The sequence below is a fragment of the Cynocephalus volans genome, chromosome 10, assembly GCF_027409185.1.
Source record: "Cynocephalus volans isolate mCynVol1 chromosome 10, mCynVol1.pri, whole genome shotgun sequence".
Lineage (NCBI taxonomy): Eukaryota > Metazoa > Chordata > Mammalia > Dermoptera > Cynocephalidae > Cynocephalus > Cynocephalus volans.
In genome coordinates, this window is record NC_084469.1 from 104,105,317 (window position 1) to 104,120,515 (window position 15,199).

At 40.0% G+C, this 15,199-nt stretch overlaps 1 protein-coding gene across 3 annotated transcripts; it reads right to left on the minus strand.

Moving 5' to 3' along the window:
- Nucleotides 1–202: 202 nt before the first annotated feature.
- LOC134386895 (zinc finger protein 564-like) lies at nucleotides 203–14,981 on the minus strand. Of its 3 annotated transcripts, XM_063109035.1 has the most exons (6): nucleotides 14,882–14,981; nucleotides 9,021–9,084; nucleotides 2,400–2,526; nucleotides 2,137–2,197; nucleotides 1,515–1,750; nucleotides 203–1,142 (listed from the first exon to the last, which is right to left on the minus strand). In XM_063109035.1, exons 2-6 carry the CDS (start codon nucleotides 9,051–9,053, stop codon nucleotides 259–261), a joined length of 1,341 nt encoding a protein of 446 aa, XP_062965105.1. In that variant the 5' UTR covers nucleotides 9,054–9,084; nucleotides 14,882–14,981; the 3' UTR covers nucleotides 203–258. The 3 variants fall into 3 exon arrangements, with proteins under 3 accessions (XP_062965105.1, XP_062965103.1, XP_062965104.1); XM_063109033.1 differs by having other exon boundaries at nucleotides 203–1,750; XM_063109034.1 differs by lacking the exon at nucleotides 14,882–14,981 and adding an exon at nucleotides 10,632–10,707 and having other exon boundaries at nucleotides 203–1,750.
- Between the last annotated feature and the right edge of the window lie 218 nt (nucleotides 14,982–15,199).

The window sequence follows — 15,199 nt, forward strand, 5'->3', positions numbered from 1 at the left end:
AGGCTTTCCATATTATCGACATTTATAGGGTTTCACTGAAGTGTGAGTTTTCACACAGCTTTTATATTTGTTAAAGCTTTTATATTTTTATATATTTGTTAAAAGCTTATATTTGTTAAAGCTTTTATATTTTTATATATTTGTTAAAATTTTAAACTTTCTTGTACTTTATAAACTAATGAGGTTTCAATGTAGTGTGCATTTCTACATGTTTTTTAAGTCTATAGGTTAACTGAAGGCTTTTCCACAACCATAAATTTAGGATTTTTTTTCAGTATGAGTTTTTTCATGCTTTCGAAAGGAACTGGAACAAGTGAAAGCTTTACCACATTCCTTACATTCGTAGGGTTTCTCTCCAGTGTGAATTCTTTCATGTACTCTAAAGGAACTGGACCTACTGAAGGCCTTACCACATTGTTTACATTCATAGGGTTTTTCGCCATTGTGAGTCCTTTCATGCATTTGTAATGAACTGGGACAGTCAAATGCTTTCCAACATACCTTACATTGATAAGGTCCATCTCCGGTGTGTGTTAACATGTGTCTCTGAACACTTGAGAGAGAAGTGAAGGCTTTTCCACATTTCTTACATTCATAGGGCTTCTCTCCAGTGTGTGTCCTTTCATGACTTTGAAATGAACTGAGACAGTCAAAGGCTCTCTCACATACCTTACATTTATAAGGACCATCTCCAGTGTGCAGTATCATATGTCTCTGAACACTTGAGAGAGAAGTGAAGGCTTTCCCACATTTCTTACATTCATAGGGCTTCTCTCCAGTGTGTGCCCTTTCATGCATTTGAAATGACCTGGGGTAGACAAAGGCTTTCCCACATACCTTACACTCATAAGGTCCATATCCTGTGTGTGTTATCATGTGCCTTTGAACATCTGCAAGAGAAATGAAGGCCTTCCCACAGTCTTTACATTTACAGAGTTTCTCTTCAGTGTGGATTCTTTCATGTCTTCGAACAGAACTAGGACAACTGAAGGCCTTACCATATTGTTCACACTCATATAGTTTCTCTCCAGTGTGAGTCCTTTCATGACACTGAAATGAACTGAGACAGCCAAAGGCTTTCCCACATACCTGACATTTATAAGGTCCATGTCCAGTGTGTGTTATCATGTGTCTTCTAACATCTGGAAGAGAAATGAAAGCTTTCCCACATTCGTTACACTCATAGGGTTTCACTCCAGTGTGAGTTCTTTCATGTCTTTGAAGGCAACTGGAAAACCTAAAGGCTTTCCCACATTCCTTACACTCATAGGGTTTCTCTCCAGTGTGAATTCTTTCGTGTTGTTGAACATAACTGGGATAACTAAAGGTTTTACCACATTGTTTACATTCATAGGGTTTCTCTCCAGTGTGAGTTCTTTCATGACTTTGAAATGAACTGCGATAGCCAAACGCTTTCCCACATACCTTACACTGATAAGGTCTATCTACAGTGTGTCTTATCATGTGTCTTCGAACAACTGGGAGAGAAATGAAAGCTTTTCCACACTGCTTACATTTATATGGCTTCTCTCTGTATTCATCACTTTCATATGGTTTGTGTCCAGTGTGAGATGTGATGTGCCTATTAAGGGATGAATGATACATGAAGACTTTTTCACACAAGCTACATTCACATGGTTTTACTCCAGGAGGACTTTTCTTATTCACATTAAGATTTGGAATCTGGCTGAAGGTTTCTCCACAGTGAGGACTTGCTTTAATTTCACCAACTTTCTCTACAATATGATTGCTGTAAAAAATGAGAAGCACAGTATTAATGGTTTATCTACTCTTTTACATTCATTGATATGTATTGGACTTACATTTTTACCAGTGTCAGGGAAAGCATAGGTTCTCTGCCCTGCCTGAGTTGTTCGAAAATGAATGCACTGAGTAGGAGAGTTGACCACAGCTATGAAACAGTGACATTCAGATGTGCAGTATCTTAGCACTGTTTCCTATTTTGCAAACACTGAATATCTATGTCACATTTCAATATACATTTTTGGTAAACATTTTCCACAAATAATCAAACTTAAAGTTGGGGTTATTTGTTTTGTTTGCTTATTTTAAAAATTTTATGACATATTAAGAGTCTCCCAAGGGACAATTCTTTGTCTTCTGAATACAAATTACCTCAGATTTCTGCTCTGATTTTTGTACTGATGCTGAATACTCTGGTCTTTCCATTGTTTCCCTAAAATGTAGAACAAGAGAAACCATGATGAATTGTTACAAATTATAGAACAAAAATAAATTCTATGTTCATGACAGCTTCGACCATACCTGATTTAGTCTGCAAAGTATTCTCTTTCCACCTTCCAAACAGTGGAACAGCACCGATAGGTAAGAAACAAATGTTCTCTAATTGACTGAGGGAAGGAATGTGTCATCCTTACCTATGGAAGCCAAGTTTGTATAGATTTCCCCCATGACATCTCTGTAGAGTTTCCTCTGGAAATGATCCAGCATAGCCCACTCCTCCAGGGTAAAAGTGACGGCCACATCTTCAAAGGTCACTGAGTCCTAAAACATCCCACACGTGTTTAAACAGCATGAGAAGACAATGCAGGATTGTATACTCAATTCAGAAAAGGTCAAAAGCAATTCTGTGCTTTCCAATCATTTCTGTTATAATAAATAAATATGGTCATCAGAATCATAACTCTGTCGATGCAAATTTAACAGCACCATGAAAACTTGGAACTGACTTCTACATTTTTACTGTGGTCACTACAAGTTACTACATGCCTGATTGCTTTCCAATGCCAGCATCCTGTTCACCTTGAAGAAATGACAGGAATACTATACAAATGATGCAAATATTAGGACCATCATTCCTTATGAGAAAACATCTTCCATTTCCTTCCTTAATGCTGTTCACATCATGTAGTACTTCATGATGCACAGTGTAAAACCTGGATGAGGTTTCAATGAAGAAATACACACTGAGGAAGTAAAAGCACTGTCTTCTATTCCTTTCAGCAGCATGACAGGCTGGAAGCCTATACAAATCCAACTTGCAACAAGGTCTAGGGAACCATGTTTTCCTGAAGGACTCCAGGCCATTACAAGTAGTTAAGATTCAGCTGGGAGAATAAAAATATTACTCTGGGAATGTATTAATTTTAACGTGGTTGTGTAATATTTGTCTGGATTCAGTGTTTCCTTTTTGTTTCTGTCACATTTCATTGTGCTAGGAAGTTACTGCGAAGACAGAGCTGAAGCACAAGGAAGAAGGCATGGCACCTTAGACCTTCACAAAATCCCCACACTCATGAGCCTCAGAGCAGCTTTCTGCTCATCCTTAGCATGCGCTGGAACTTCAAAATGTTCACGGAAAGAGTTACATTATATTTCAATTCTATTTTTCCACAAACTTTTTGAAGAACCCTCATACATATACACACATACTAAGAAGGTAAGATGCCAGAGAAGCTCTTTATGGCAGACCCACAACAGTGTACGTACCCTGTGCCCCTTGAGGAACAGGTTAAGAGTTGCAATTTCCAAGAGATTTCATTGACATCTACAATGGTTTTGATGGATTTAGTCAGGATTATAAAATACTTAAAGGGTTCAGCAAGTACTTTCTTCCAAAAGAACAGAAAATCCTCTTTGTCGAATTTCAAGAAGAAATGATTCCTGATCAGCCAGTAGGTTACAGTACATTGTATAATGTCAAAGCAAAATGAAGCAGAAAAAAAAAAAAAAAATGTTCTTAGAAAGAACTGTCCCGGGCCGGCCTGTGGCTCACTCGGGAGAGTGCGGTGCTAATAACACCAAGACCCCGGGTTCGGATCCCATATACAGATGGCCGGTTCGCTCACTGGGTGAGCGTGGTGCTGACAACACCAAGTCAAGGGTTAAGATCCCCTTACCGGTCATCTTTTTAAAAAAAAAAAAAAAAAGAAAGAAAGAACTGTCCCCAAGATGCCCCCTTTCATAATATTTTAAAAATTCTATAATTCCCAAAAAAAGACTGTGTAAGAGTCAACAAAAAGTACTTCTAAAGCTAATAGGAATAATGGACGTCACAGAATGAAGCGGACCTCAAGAATGAATGGACCTCAAGAATGAAGTGATAGCTTGCCTAACATATATCAAAGGTTCTGATACTGTGGAAACCACAGTATTAGTGAAAAGATAAACAAATACCCCAAGGGAAAGAAAAAGGCTCCAGTGTAAGACTATACTTTCAGGGATCATTTCTATAGTTTGAAAAAGGCTCCAGTGGCCTGCCATTTATATGGAGAGTTGATTAATGACAGAATAGGCATTGTAGAGTAGTGGCAGACATCACCGACTCTTTAATGCAAGAAACAGAACAGGTATCTAATCTGAAAAATTTTACAGTAATTCTTTTTATTCCAGAGATAATAACCAATTTACTGTAGATTTAGAGCAAAAGATAAAACCATAACAATTTTATTTTTATTTATTTATTTTTTTAAAAGATGACCGGTAAGGGGATCTTAACCCTTGACTTGGTGTTGTCAGCACCACGCTCAGCCAGTGAGCGAACCGGCCATCCCTATATGGGATCCGAACCCGTGGCCTTGGTGTTATCAGCACCACACTCTCCCGAGTGAGCCACGGGCCGGCCCCCCATAACAATTTTAAAAAGTCACAGGCATGCAATGTTTTAGAACAAAATTCAAGGGTCAGCCACCAAAAAAAAAAAAAAAAAAAAAAGTCACAGACAACTTTTTTTTTTTAATGCAAAAACACAGAAAAAGGGTAAGCCACAAAGGAATAGACTGATAGGTTCAAATATATTAAAATTAAAGGAGGTGAAAGAAAACGTAGAAAGGAAATATCTGCAATACACGCAATATAAAAGGGTTAATGTCCAGAGTAACAATGAATAAACACGTATTAAAAACTAGGAAAATAATGAAAACATATTAAACAGAAGTTGAAAGATATGAAAAAAAATCCATCTCTTTATTAAAGATGATATAGCAAATAAGATGATAAATAGATTCCAGTTCAAAATGCTAAGGACAAAACTTATTTCATTAGATAATCCCAAGTGTCGCTGGCCATCATGAAGACAAAGTAAAGCACATGTGGAGGAAGTTGACTAATAACTTCACTGCTATGTCCTATACAGGAACTGATCATGATCTAAAGCCCAGCAATTTTTTTCTATTGTTCTGAGGATTTATCATGCATTGGCACTTGCAGACTGATACTAATATGATACGAAGAATATTGTTCACAATACCAAAAAATAAACTTGGAGAAGCCCGAACACCACAATCACTGTAATGGGTGAGTGAACTGGACAGCCTACAGCATCAGACACCAGCATGCGTGAAACACACTGGGGCAAAGAAACTACTGGAGGCAAACTTTTTCACTGTGTTTCCACTATACTCATTCATTCAAAGTTCAACAGAGGCAAAACTAAAAGCACACTGTTTAGTGGGGAAAAAAAAAGATGGTAAAGGTAATAGGAATAAAAAGAATCAGGACAATGATCATCTATGGAGCATGAAGACTGGTCAAAGAGAGGAGCACAAAGAGAATCTGAATACAGCCTAAAACCCAGATATGGGGGCCGGCCCAAGGCTCACTTAGGGGAGTGTGGTGCTGATAACACCAAGGCCATGGGTTCGGATCCCATATAGGGATGGCCGGTTGGCACACTTGGGAGAGCGTGGTGCTGACAACACCAAGTCAAGGGTTAAGATCCCCTTAATGGGTCGTCTTTAAAAACAAACAAACAAGCAAAAACACCCCAGATATGAATCTTGATGATTCCAAAGATGCTTATATTGTTATTATTACTAAAGTGCAGCACAAAACATTTTATTCATTCTTTTGCGAATATATTTCATGATAAACATTAAAAGAATTAAATAAGTTTGGGAAAAAAACATAATTGGTATATGTTCATCTGCCCTGTAATGTGATACCAAAAATTCATAACAAACTCAGTGTTTATTTAGAAAAAATTGGTGACATAAATACACCATCTAACACACCTTTTAAAAATGAAGGGTGAGGGCTGGCCTGTGGCTCACTTGGGAGAGTGCGGTGCTGATAACACCAAGGCCATGGGTTCGGATCCCTATATAGGGATGGCCAGTTAGCTCACTTGGGAGAGCGTGGTGCTGACACCACCAAGTCAAGGGTTAAGATCTCCTTACCAATCATCTTTAAAAAAAAAAAAAAAATGAAGGTGGCCTCAAAGCAGGTGCTAAATGGCATGAGAGAACAAGTAAAGGTGCCTGGCCTGGGGTTTTTACTGAGGTTGGTGGGGAGGTAGGGTGAGAGTTCATGCACAACGGAATGGCTGGCATGGACTGAATCCTTTGTCAGCAACAAAGGAGAGACACCCCAAGCTGTTTGATCATCCTGTTTTGATGTGGCTCACAAGGGGAAGAGGGAGAATTGAGGAATTCAACCTGTAACCAAGTATCAAAAAATGGTGTCAGCATTTCTGCTTTCTAGTCTCCTGTGTAAGAAGCTTAGATGACTCACAAGAAAAAAGCTGACAAACTTAAAATCAAAATCTTCTTAGATCCATCAGAATATTGAGGTCACAGAGCAAACTAATGACTGTGAAACTGGAGAGAAAGGCAGGAGACGTAGTCATTTTGAATTATGGCCAGAAAATTTTGTTCCTCTTAACTAGGCCTGTCACCAAAAGAAATCTATTTTAACAAAGTCTAATCGCTGGAATTTTTCTAGAGCTTAACTGACCTGTGGGGAAGAAAACATCCAACCTTAATCCTCTCTAGCCTTCCTGCCCCACTTAAGGGTGGGGGGATGAGAAGCAAGAAAGAAGGTGATAGTTTTTTCCCCACTTCTGACAACCAAGTAAGTGGTGTCTTGTCCAAAACCACTTGTCCACCCTCTGATTCCAATCACCTCTTAACACTAACTGCCCAGAGTTAGCATCAGACTCTACAGGTTAAGGGCTCAGTCCCCCAAGACTGCCTCCACCTTAGCAGTGAACCAAAATGGGGTGCCCAGGCTACACACATTTCTGCCTGGTGGACTACAATTTCGGGAGTTTCCAAGACACACCTTCATGATCATTAGTTTACTAGAATAGTTTACTAGAATGACTCTCAGAATTCCAAGAATAGAACTTAGGAACAACCAAATGAAATATACGCATAGGGCAAAATATGCGGGAGGCCACAGAGCTTCCAAGCCCTCAAGAGTGTGTCACCCTCTGGAGACCAACCTTGAACCTGAGAACCCCCTCATTTAGAAATTTTATGAAGGTTTCATTAGTTAAGCTGATTGATTACTTAACTAGTCATTAACAAATAGCTAAATCTAAATTTCCAGCACCTCTGCCTTCCACAGAGGTTGGAGGTTGAGGGTGAAAGTTAAAAACTACTAATCAAGGCTTGATCTTTCTGAGAACCAAACCCTCATCCTAAAGCTATCTAAGGAATTCCAAGAATCACCTCACTAGAACAACAGACACTTCTATCACCCTTATCTGACAGGAGTTTTGAAAGATTTGGGAGATCTGTAGTAAAAACTTTAGAGAAAGGCCAAGAATCTTTCTTATAAAACAGAAGACCGGAACCCAGGGTCACAGACTCATTACAAGACTGAGAACAAATCATGTGACTATAGAAGTCTTCACTTCCACATAAAATGTTCAGTTAAAGCCAGAGAAGGCAGAAGCAAGGTCCAAGAAAAAAATGAAACACAGAACAAGGGCAACAAATAGATCATAGTAAAAAATATGGTAGTTATTAATCCAACTATATAAATAGCCACTTTAAATGTCAATGATCCAAATACAATTTTAAGTGAATAAAAAACAAACAAAAAACCTAATATGTTGTTTAAAAAAAACTCAGGTTAAATATAAAGACATACAGATATTAAAAGTAAAGGCATAAAGAAATATATAGAATACTAACACTAATCAAAAGAAACATGGCATAGCTATACTAGTATCAAACAAAGCTGACTTCAGAGGAAAGAAAAACCACAGAGATATAGATGGGCATTATACAATAACAAAGGAGTCAAATTTCCAAGACCTAACAATCCTTAGTGTGTATTTACATAACAAGAGTGACAAAATACAGGCAGCAACAACTGACACATTCCAAAAGGAGGAGCTGGCTGGTTTGCTCAGTGGGTTAGAGCACAGTGTTATAACACCAAAGTCTGGGTTCAGATTCCAGTACTGGAAAGAGGAAGGGAGGAGAGGAGAGGAAAGGGAGGGAGGAGAGGGAGGGAGGGAGGAAGGGAAAGGGAGGAGAGGAGAGGAAAGGGAGGGGAGGGGGGGAGGGAGGGAAGGAGGGAGGGAGGGAAGGAGGGAAGGAAGGAAGGAAAGAAGGAAGGAAGGAAGGAAGGAAGGAAGGAAGGAAGGAAGGAAGGAAGGAAGGAAGGAAGGAAGGAAATGTGAAACAAAGTAAATAATCCACCATCCTAGCTGGAGACTTCAACATCCCTTTATCAGTAATTAAGAGATCCAGCAGGCAGAAATCAAGGACAAAGTTGAGTTGAACAGCACCATCAAAAAAATGGTATTTAGGGCCGGCCTGTGGCTCACTCGGGAGAGTGTGGTGCTGATAACACCAAGGCCACGGGTTCGGATCCCACATAGGGATGGCCCGTTGCTCATTGGGTGAGTGTGGTGCTGACAACACCAAGTCAAGGGTTAAGATCCCCTTACCAGTCATCTTTTAAAAAAAAAAAAAAAGAAAAAAAAAAAGGTATTTAATTGAAATCTATGGACTACTTCATCAAACAATAGCAGAATACACAATCTTCTCAAGTGGACAGAAAACAATCACCAAAACAGACATACTAGACATAAAATACACCTTAACGAATTTGAAAAAAGGGAAATCATACAAAGTCTACTCTCAGATATCAAGAGTTTTCATCTAGAAATCAATAACATAAAGATAGTTATAAAACCACCCAAATCCTTAGAGATTAAATAGCATACTTCTAAATAACACAGGATCAAATAAGTCTTAAGAGAAATTAAAAATTATTTTGAACTAAATGAAAATAAAACTTACCAAAATTTGTGAAATGCAGCAAAAGCAGTTCATAGAGGGATATTTATAGCAATGAACACACACCCTAGAAAAGAACAAAGTTTTATAATCAATAATGTAAGCATCTACTACTTCAGGAAAATAGAAAAATGAGCGCAAATTATACCCAAAGTAAGCACACACAAAAAAGTAATAAGAATTAGAGCAGAAATAATTGAAACTGCAAGAAAGCAAGAGAGATAAACAGCAAAACCCAAAGCTGGTTCTTTAAAAAAAAAAAAAAAAAAAAAGGCAGTAAAATTGATAAACATTTAGTAATGCTAACTAAGGGGGGGGGGGGGCAAGAAAGAAATTACTAACACCAGAAATAAAAGCAGGGAAAAGTGAAAACTAAAAATGTTTTGACAAAATCCTACATGCATTCATGACAGCAAACTGGGAATAGAGAGGAACTTCCTCCTGAGAAAGAACATCAACAAGAAATCTGCAGCTAATATCATACTTAATGTTAAGAAACTAGGTGCTTTCTAGATAAAATCAGGCACAGGTCAAGAATGTAAATTCAACAGCGTATTGGAAGTTCTACATCAAGCAATAAGACAAGAAAGAAAACCAAAGATGTACAGATTGAGAAGGAAGAAATAAAACTGCATGTTGCACAGGACATGATTGCATGAGAAGATATACAGATGGCATATAAGCATACAGAAACATGCACAACACTGAATGTCACTTGGGAATTGCAAATAAAAGAATGAAAGACCAGCAAACCTTTGTAAGAACGGCTAATATTCAAAATGCTAAACACACCAAATGATGGCAAAGATGGGGAACAACAAGACCCCTCATTTGTTACTGGCAGGAATGGAAAACAGTACATATACTTTCGAAGATAGTTTCTTACAAATCTATATATACTCTTAACATAGGATCTAGCAATCACTCTGCTTGGTATTTACCAAAATAAGTTGAAAACTTATGTTCACACAAAACTGGCACATGAATTTTTATATGAGCTTTCTGTATAATTGCCAAAGCTTAGAATTAATCAAGACAACTTCACAGTAAATAAACAATCTGTGGTATAAGCATATGATAAAATACTCTTCAGTGATTAAACGAAATGAGGTATCAAAGCAAAGAACAATATGGATGAACCATACAAGTAAATTATTAAGTGAAAGAAATTAATCTGAACAGGCTACATACAACATAACTCCAAGTGCAACACATTCTGAAAAGACAAAACTTGGGGCATCAAAAGATCTTTGGTTACCAGGGATTGCTGGGTGGGAAAGAGGGATGAATGAATAGATGGACTGCAGGGGATCTTTAGGACAATGACAATGAACTCATGTTACTGAGCATTTGTCAAAACTCACTGAATGTGCAGTACAGAGAGTCACTGCAGTCGTGGACTTTCATGCATCAACATTGGCTCATCCACTGTAACAGATGAACCACAGTAATACAAGATATAAAAAAAAGGTTAAACTGTGTGAAGACAGAGGGGTAATGTGGAAACATCCTGTACTTACTGATCAATCTTTTTTGTAAACTTAAAACTACTTTTTAAAAAGTAATGTTTATTAGGAATAAAGAAGATGAAGGTAGACTCATGACAATTCATACCTGAAGAGTAAGTAATCACTGAAACATGTCAACTTTCATTCAACTGATTTGAACTTCCTTTAGTAAGTCATGATGGTGCTCTATGAGGTCTGCAGCCTGACACTGGAAAGGGAGGAGAAAGTTCCATCCAACGACTGCTTAGGAGCCCAGCACTGTATATTCTAAGAAGTGAAATGAGGGCTTAGATTACCATCAGCACTGCCTGAAACTTGGTCATGGATATGGAGTATCTTTGTACTGTAGATTTAGTGTATGCAGAGCCATGTATAACCCTAATTTACACATATGTTGGGTATCTGTGACATAAGCAATATCCAGCGGTATTTTACCACAAATGGCAACCTCTTATACAATCACCAACGTGTCTGTAAACATGCAGATGGGGCCAATTTTGCACCACTGCTGAGATGACTGCCCCAAAATATCCCATAGTGAGCAGGGAGGTTCAATTTTTTTTATGGTTTAAGAGCTTCCCTGCTCACTACGGGATATTTTGGGGCCACGGGTGCTAAGACCAAACGGAATTTAACCAAGACAATAGTTCCGATGGTTAAGGGGACGCACATCTGTTTGTTCTCTATTTCATATTCAGTAGAGTGTGGTGCTGATAAGACCAAGGTCAAGGGTTTGGACCCCAGCACCAGCCTGCTGCCAAAGGGAAGACAGAGAAACAAACAAAAAAACCGCATATTCATTACTCCCCTAAGGTTACAGGGCATAATTTGATTAAATTTTGTGAGTTCCCCCGGGTGTAACTGCACTTTGAGCCCTATATTAATCAGTTGCATGAAGGATTGTCAGTAAGCGCACCACGGCAGATATTCACTCAAAACCTACCTGGTAGAGGCAGTTCTTTTATCTTTTTTGATGGTAAATACTTTTAGTGTGTTTTGCATTTCCAATTAGGTCAGGTGTGTTTCCCTCCCTCCCTGCCTTCCCTTGTTTGTTTCTTGTTCTCTAGACACAATTCGAGAAAAAGAACAGGGTCCATCTTGTCTACCCTGCCTGGCATTTATATATTTTATCCCCCAGAGAGCCTTACCTCAGCAGCATCAGGGTTATAGACCTCTTCCATGGCAATTGTTGCTTTATAAGGTTCAAGAACTCCGGGTTTAAATCACGTTTGAACTAACCCCTTTGCTGTGCCTGGGTGTTCTTCCCTATAACACAGAGATTTAGGATCTTTGTGGTGACAGAGGCACAGGCAGTGGCAGCTGCAGACATACTTAAGGGTCCTTGGTGAGCCCGGTGCTATTAGGAGTGTGTACTCAGCCCACCATAATAGCTATTTTTCCTTCTCTATTCTTTCTGTTTTTTAAATGACAATACTTTCAGGTACAATTTTCCCCCTCAGCACCCTGTAGATTGGGACCAAAGTACAACAGTAGTCACAGCAGGGTCCAGACCGACACACACCACCCAGGCCCCCGTACTCCTGTTCCTAAATGTCAGGAAATGATGGTGGTATGTCACATACACAGAGAAGGTAGGAAAAGGCTTATTACTCACGAGATTGAAATCTCTGAGGAGAGCAGGATAGGTGTCTAAGTGGCTTGAAAGAACAAGATAAGGAGCCTGGCCTGGGTTTTTAATGTGGTTAGGTGGTGGGGCTGAGCAAGACTCCTTGTGCTGCTTCAGAGGGAGCCCAACGCTTCCTGGAAAGCTGTTCTAGGCGTGGGACAAGAGGCAGAGGGAAGGGAGAGGCTTCAGCTCTCAGAACACATCGAAACTGTGAGTGTGACTACACACCACAATAATGAAGGCAGAAAACAATAATACTCATTATCGATTGCTTGTTTTCATATAAACAAATAGTGACAGGACACACAAGAAATGATCGAAACTGGTTATTTGGGCACTGCAGTGGCAGGGGGTCTCCTCAAGTCAGACTTTCCTGTTTGGCAGATTTTCAAAAAATTTGCTTGCATTATTTATTTTTAATGAACAGAAATTTATATATGTAATACTTTACCTTTTAACAGTCTTTACTTTTAGCTACTTCCTTTGACTTTTTAAATTTTAATTTTTAGGTTTAGATCCCCCTACAGACCAATCACCAAAATACTAATAATAATTACTATGATTTTTTAATAATTTTAATTTTTCTACATAGGTAACCATTATAAGATTTCATCCCTTATACAAAACTGTAAGAAATGTGTTAAACATTAAAAAACTTATTAAAAATAAACTTATCGGGCCGAGCTTGTGGCGCACTTGGGAGAGTGCAGCGCTGGGAGCGCGGTGACGCTCCCGCCGCAGGTTCAGATCCTATATAGGAGTGGCCGGTGCACTCACTGGCTGAGAGCCGGTCACGAAAAAGACAAAAAAATAAATAAATAAAATAAACTTATCAACTATATTTCCAACTAGATGTCAAGTGGGATCTACTTTGTTGTTCCACTTTCTCTCACACTGGGATATTTTCAGAATGTGTAGTATATTATAATGTATTAATGGTTTAGTCCTCACTTATTAAATGCCTTAGGATTTTCAAGGATTTACATAAGCTTTTAGTAACTTTCCTCATATTAATTAAAATAGAAATCCAAAACCTAGGAATAGTAAAGCCTTTAAATTTCAAATTCTGTAGGCACATGTACATATACAAATTGATCTTAAAAAAGAAAAATGCACCTGGAAACTTAAATACACCCACCTCACATGTTAATTTTTAACTAAAAAAACAAAAAACGTTGTTTGGTTCCAGAATTTTGACTTACACTGTCTCTATATATAAACATACATTTTCACACAGAAAACTAAAAATCTTACATGTACAGAAAGGTAAAAACATTACAAAGACTTTGGGAAACTAGGTTAAACAGCATCAATATTCAAGAACTCAAACGTAAGAAATACATAAGAAATCAAAGGAAAGAAACACAAACACTTGAATCTGCTAAGACAAGCACCCTCCTTTCCACAGTTCACAAGGAAAAGGCACATTCTGAGGTTAAACACATTCTCAAACTTGGGGTTCAGACTCTCACCATTGAAATATATCCCCTAGAGTGGGTCAGTCCCTGGTGATGGAGGGGAGGGGGCCTGAGCAAGCACAGGAATGGACCTGAAGTCACTGGTCTCAGGCATCTGCCTGCCAGTAAGTGGCTTTTGACCACCATTGATATTTTAAATAATACAAACCCAGTGTTTGAAAAATGCAGTACAATCACTCAAACCCAGTGTTTATTTTTAAAAACTTTAAGGCAGGTCAGCTAACTCAACAAGAAAACCCACAAATGTCTGTTTCTTTCAATGAATGAAGATTTCAGTTAATCATCATACCCACATGATGAAATTGCTTTTTGAACAATTAACCATATTTGAACACTTCTAGGTTTTTCAAGTCTAAGCGCTGGATTTCAAATTTGAAATCATGCAAAACAAAACAGAGCTGAGACACTTACTATGTATGCTCAGGAGAAGGAAAAATATTAAGAATTTTTAACAAAATGTAAACCTGGACTAATTTTTGTGGTTTTTCCCCCCCCTGAAATTCATGTGTTTCTTGCTTCTTTGTAAATATACTCTACTCCCTTTCAAGCGATACTGATTAAATACTGTTAACAGTTACTAAAAATCTGAGGCGCCACTAAGTGAAACAAATCGTTTCACGGTGACAAACCCAAGGAGGGGCAGTGCTGACCAGGGTCTGTGCTGAAAGGACAGATCACCCAGGAAGGTTCCAAAAAGAAACCCACAACCCAAAGGGGTTCCTGTAGGATGTCTGTGCCCTGGAAAGATACTGGGAGAAGAGACGCATGCATTTTAGACACAGTAGCTCCAGAGGGTTACTGTCTGCTTCCCTCTCATGTAAAAATCCACACACACAAAAATGAATCTTTTAAAAGGAGCCATCCATGGCTCTGTGGGAAAAATACACTAAAAGTACCGCGTCTGAGGTTAGAACTCCTCCCCCCCACGAGCCCCACGGCACGAGTCGGGTGTCCCCTGAGGACCCCGTCGTCACCGCACACTCTGAAAACACGCGGGGCTGCCCAGAGAGGGCTCCGGGCCGGGCCGAGGTCGCCGCCGCAGGGACAGGACAGGACGCCCGGGGTCCGGGCCGCCGGCCCCGCCCCACCCTGCGGCCGGAAGGGACCGAGGGCCGCGCTGCGCCGGCGGCGGACTCGGGGCCGCAGACTCCGGGGCTGAGCGCGGGGAGGCCCGGGTCCCGCGGCCACGGCCGGCTCCGGCCGGTTCCAACCGGCCCCGCTCCGGTCTCGGGACGCCCGCCCGACACTCACCATGTCCCGCTTCCGGGAGTCCCCGCGTCCTCCCTACGGCTTCCGCGGCCGGTGCACGCCACACTCGCCAGAGCCTAAAGCAGAACCGCCAAAGGTCGTCAGAGACAGACGACAGGAACTGACCAGTGCACCGTCACAGGGAGCGACATTTGCGCGTCTTCCGCGGAGCGATTTTCCTCCCGGAGGCGCGTCTGATTGGACAGTTCCTAAGGTCCCGCCCCTTCAGTCCGAGTGACAGAGTTGCCAGAGGTCACGTGGGTGAGCCGTCCTAGCTGGCGGTGTCGGGGACGTCTGTCCTTGCCTGAGAGGGACTTTTGC

What these genes read in the sequence shown, in the direction of transcription:
- LOC134386895 (XM_063109033.1), bottom strand. Translation starts at nt 9,053, where the DNA reads ATGAACTGCTTTTGCTGCATTTCACAAATTTTG. An exon ending in GCTGCATTTCACAAATTTTG is followed by an intron (nt 2,527 to 9,020) that starts GTAAGTTTTATT and finishes GGGATGTTTTAG; the next exon opens with GACTCAGTGACCTTTGAAGA. An exon ending in TACAAACTTGGCTTCCATAG is followed by an intron (nt 2,198 to 2,399) that starts GTAAGGATGACA and finishes TCTACATTTTAG; the next exon opens with GGAAACAATGGAAAGACCAG.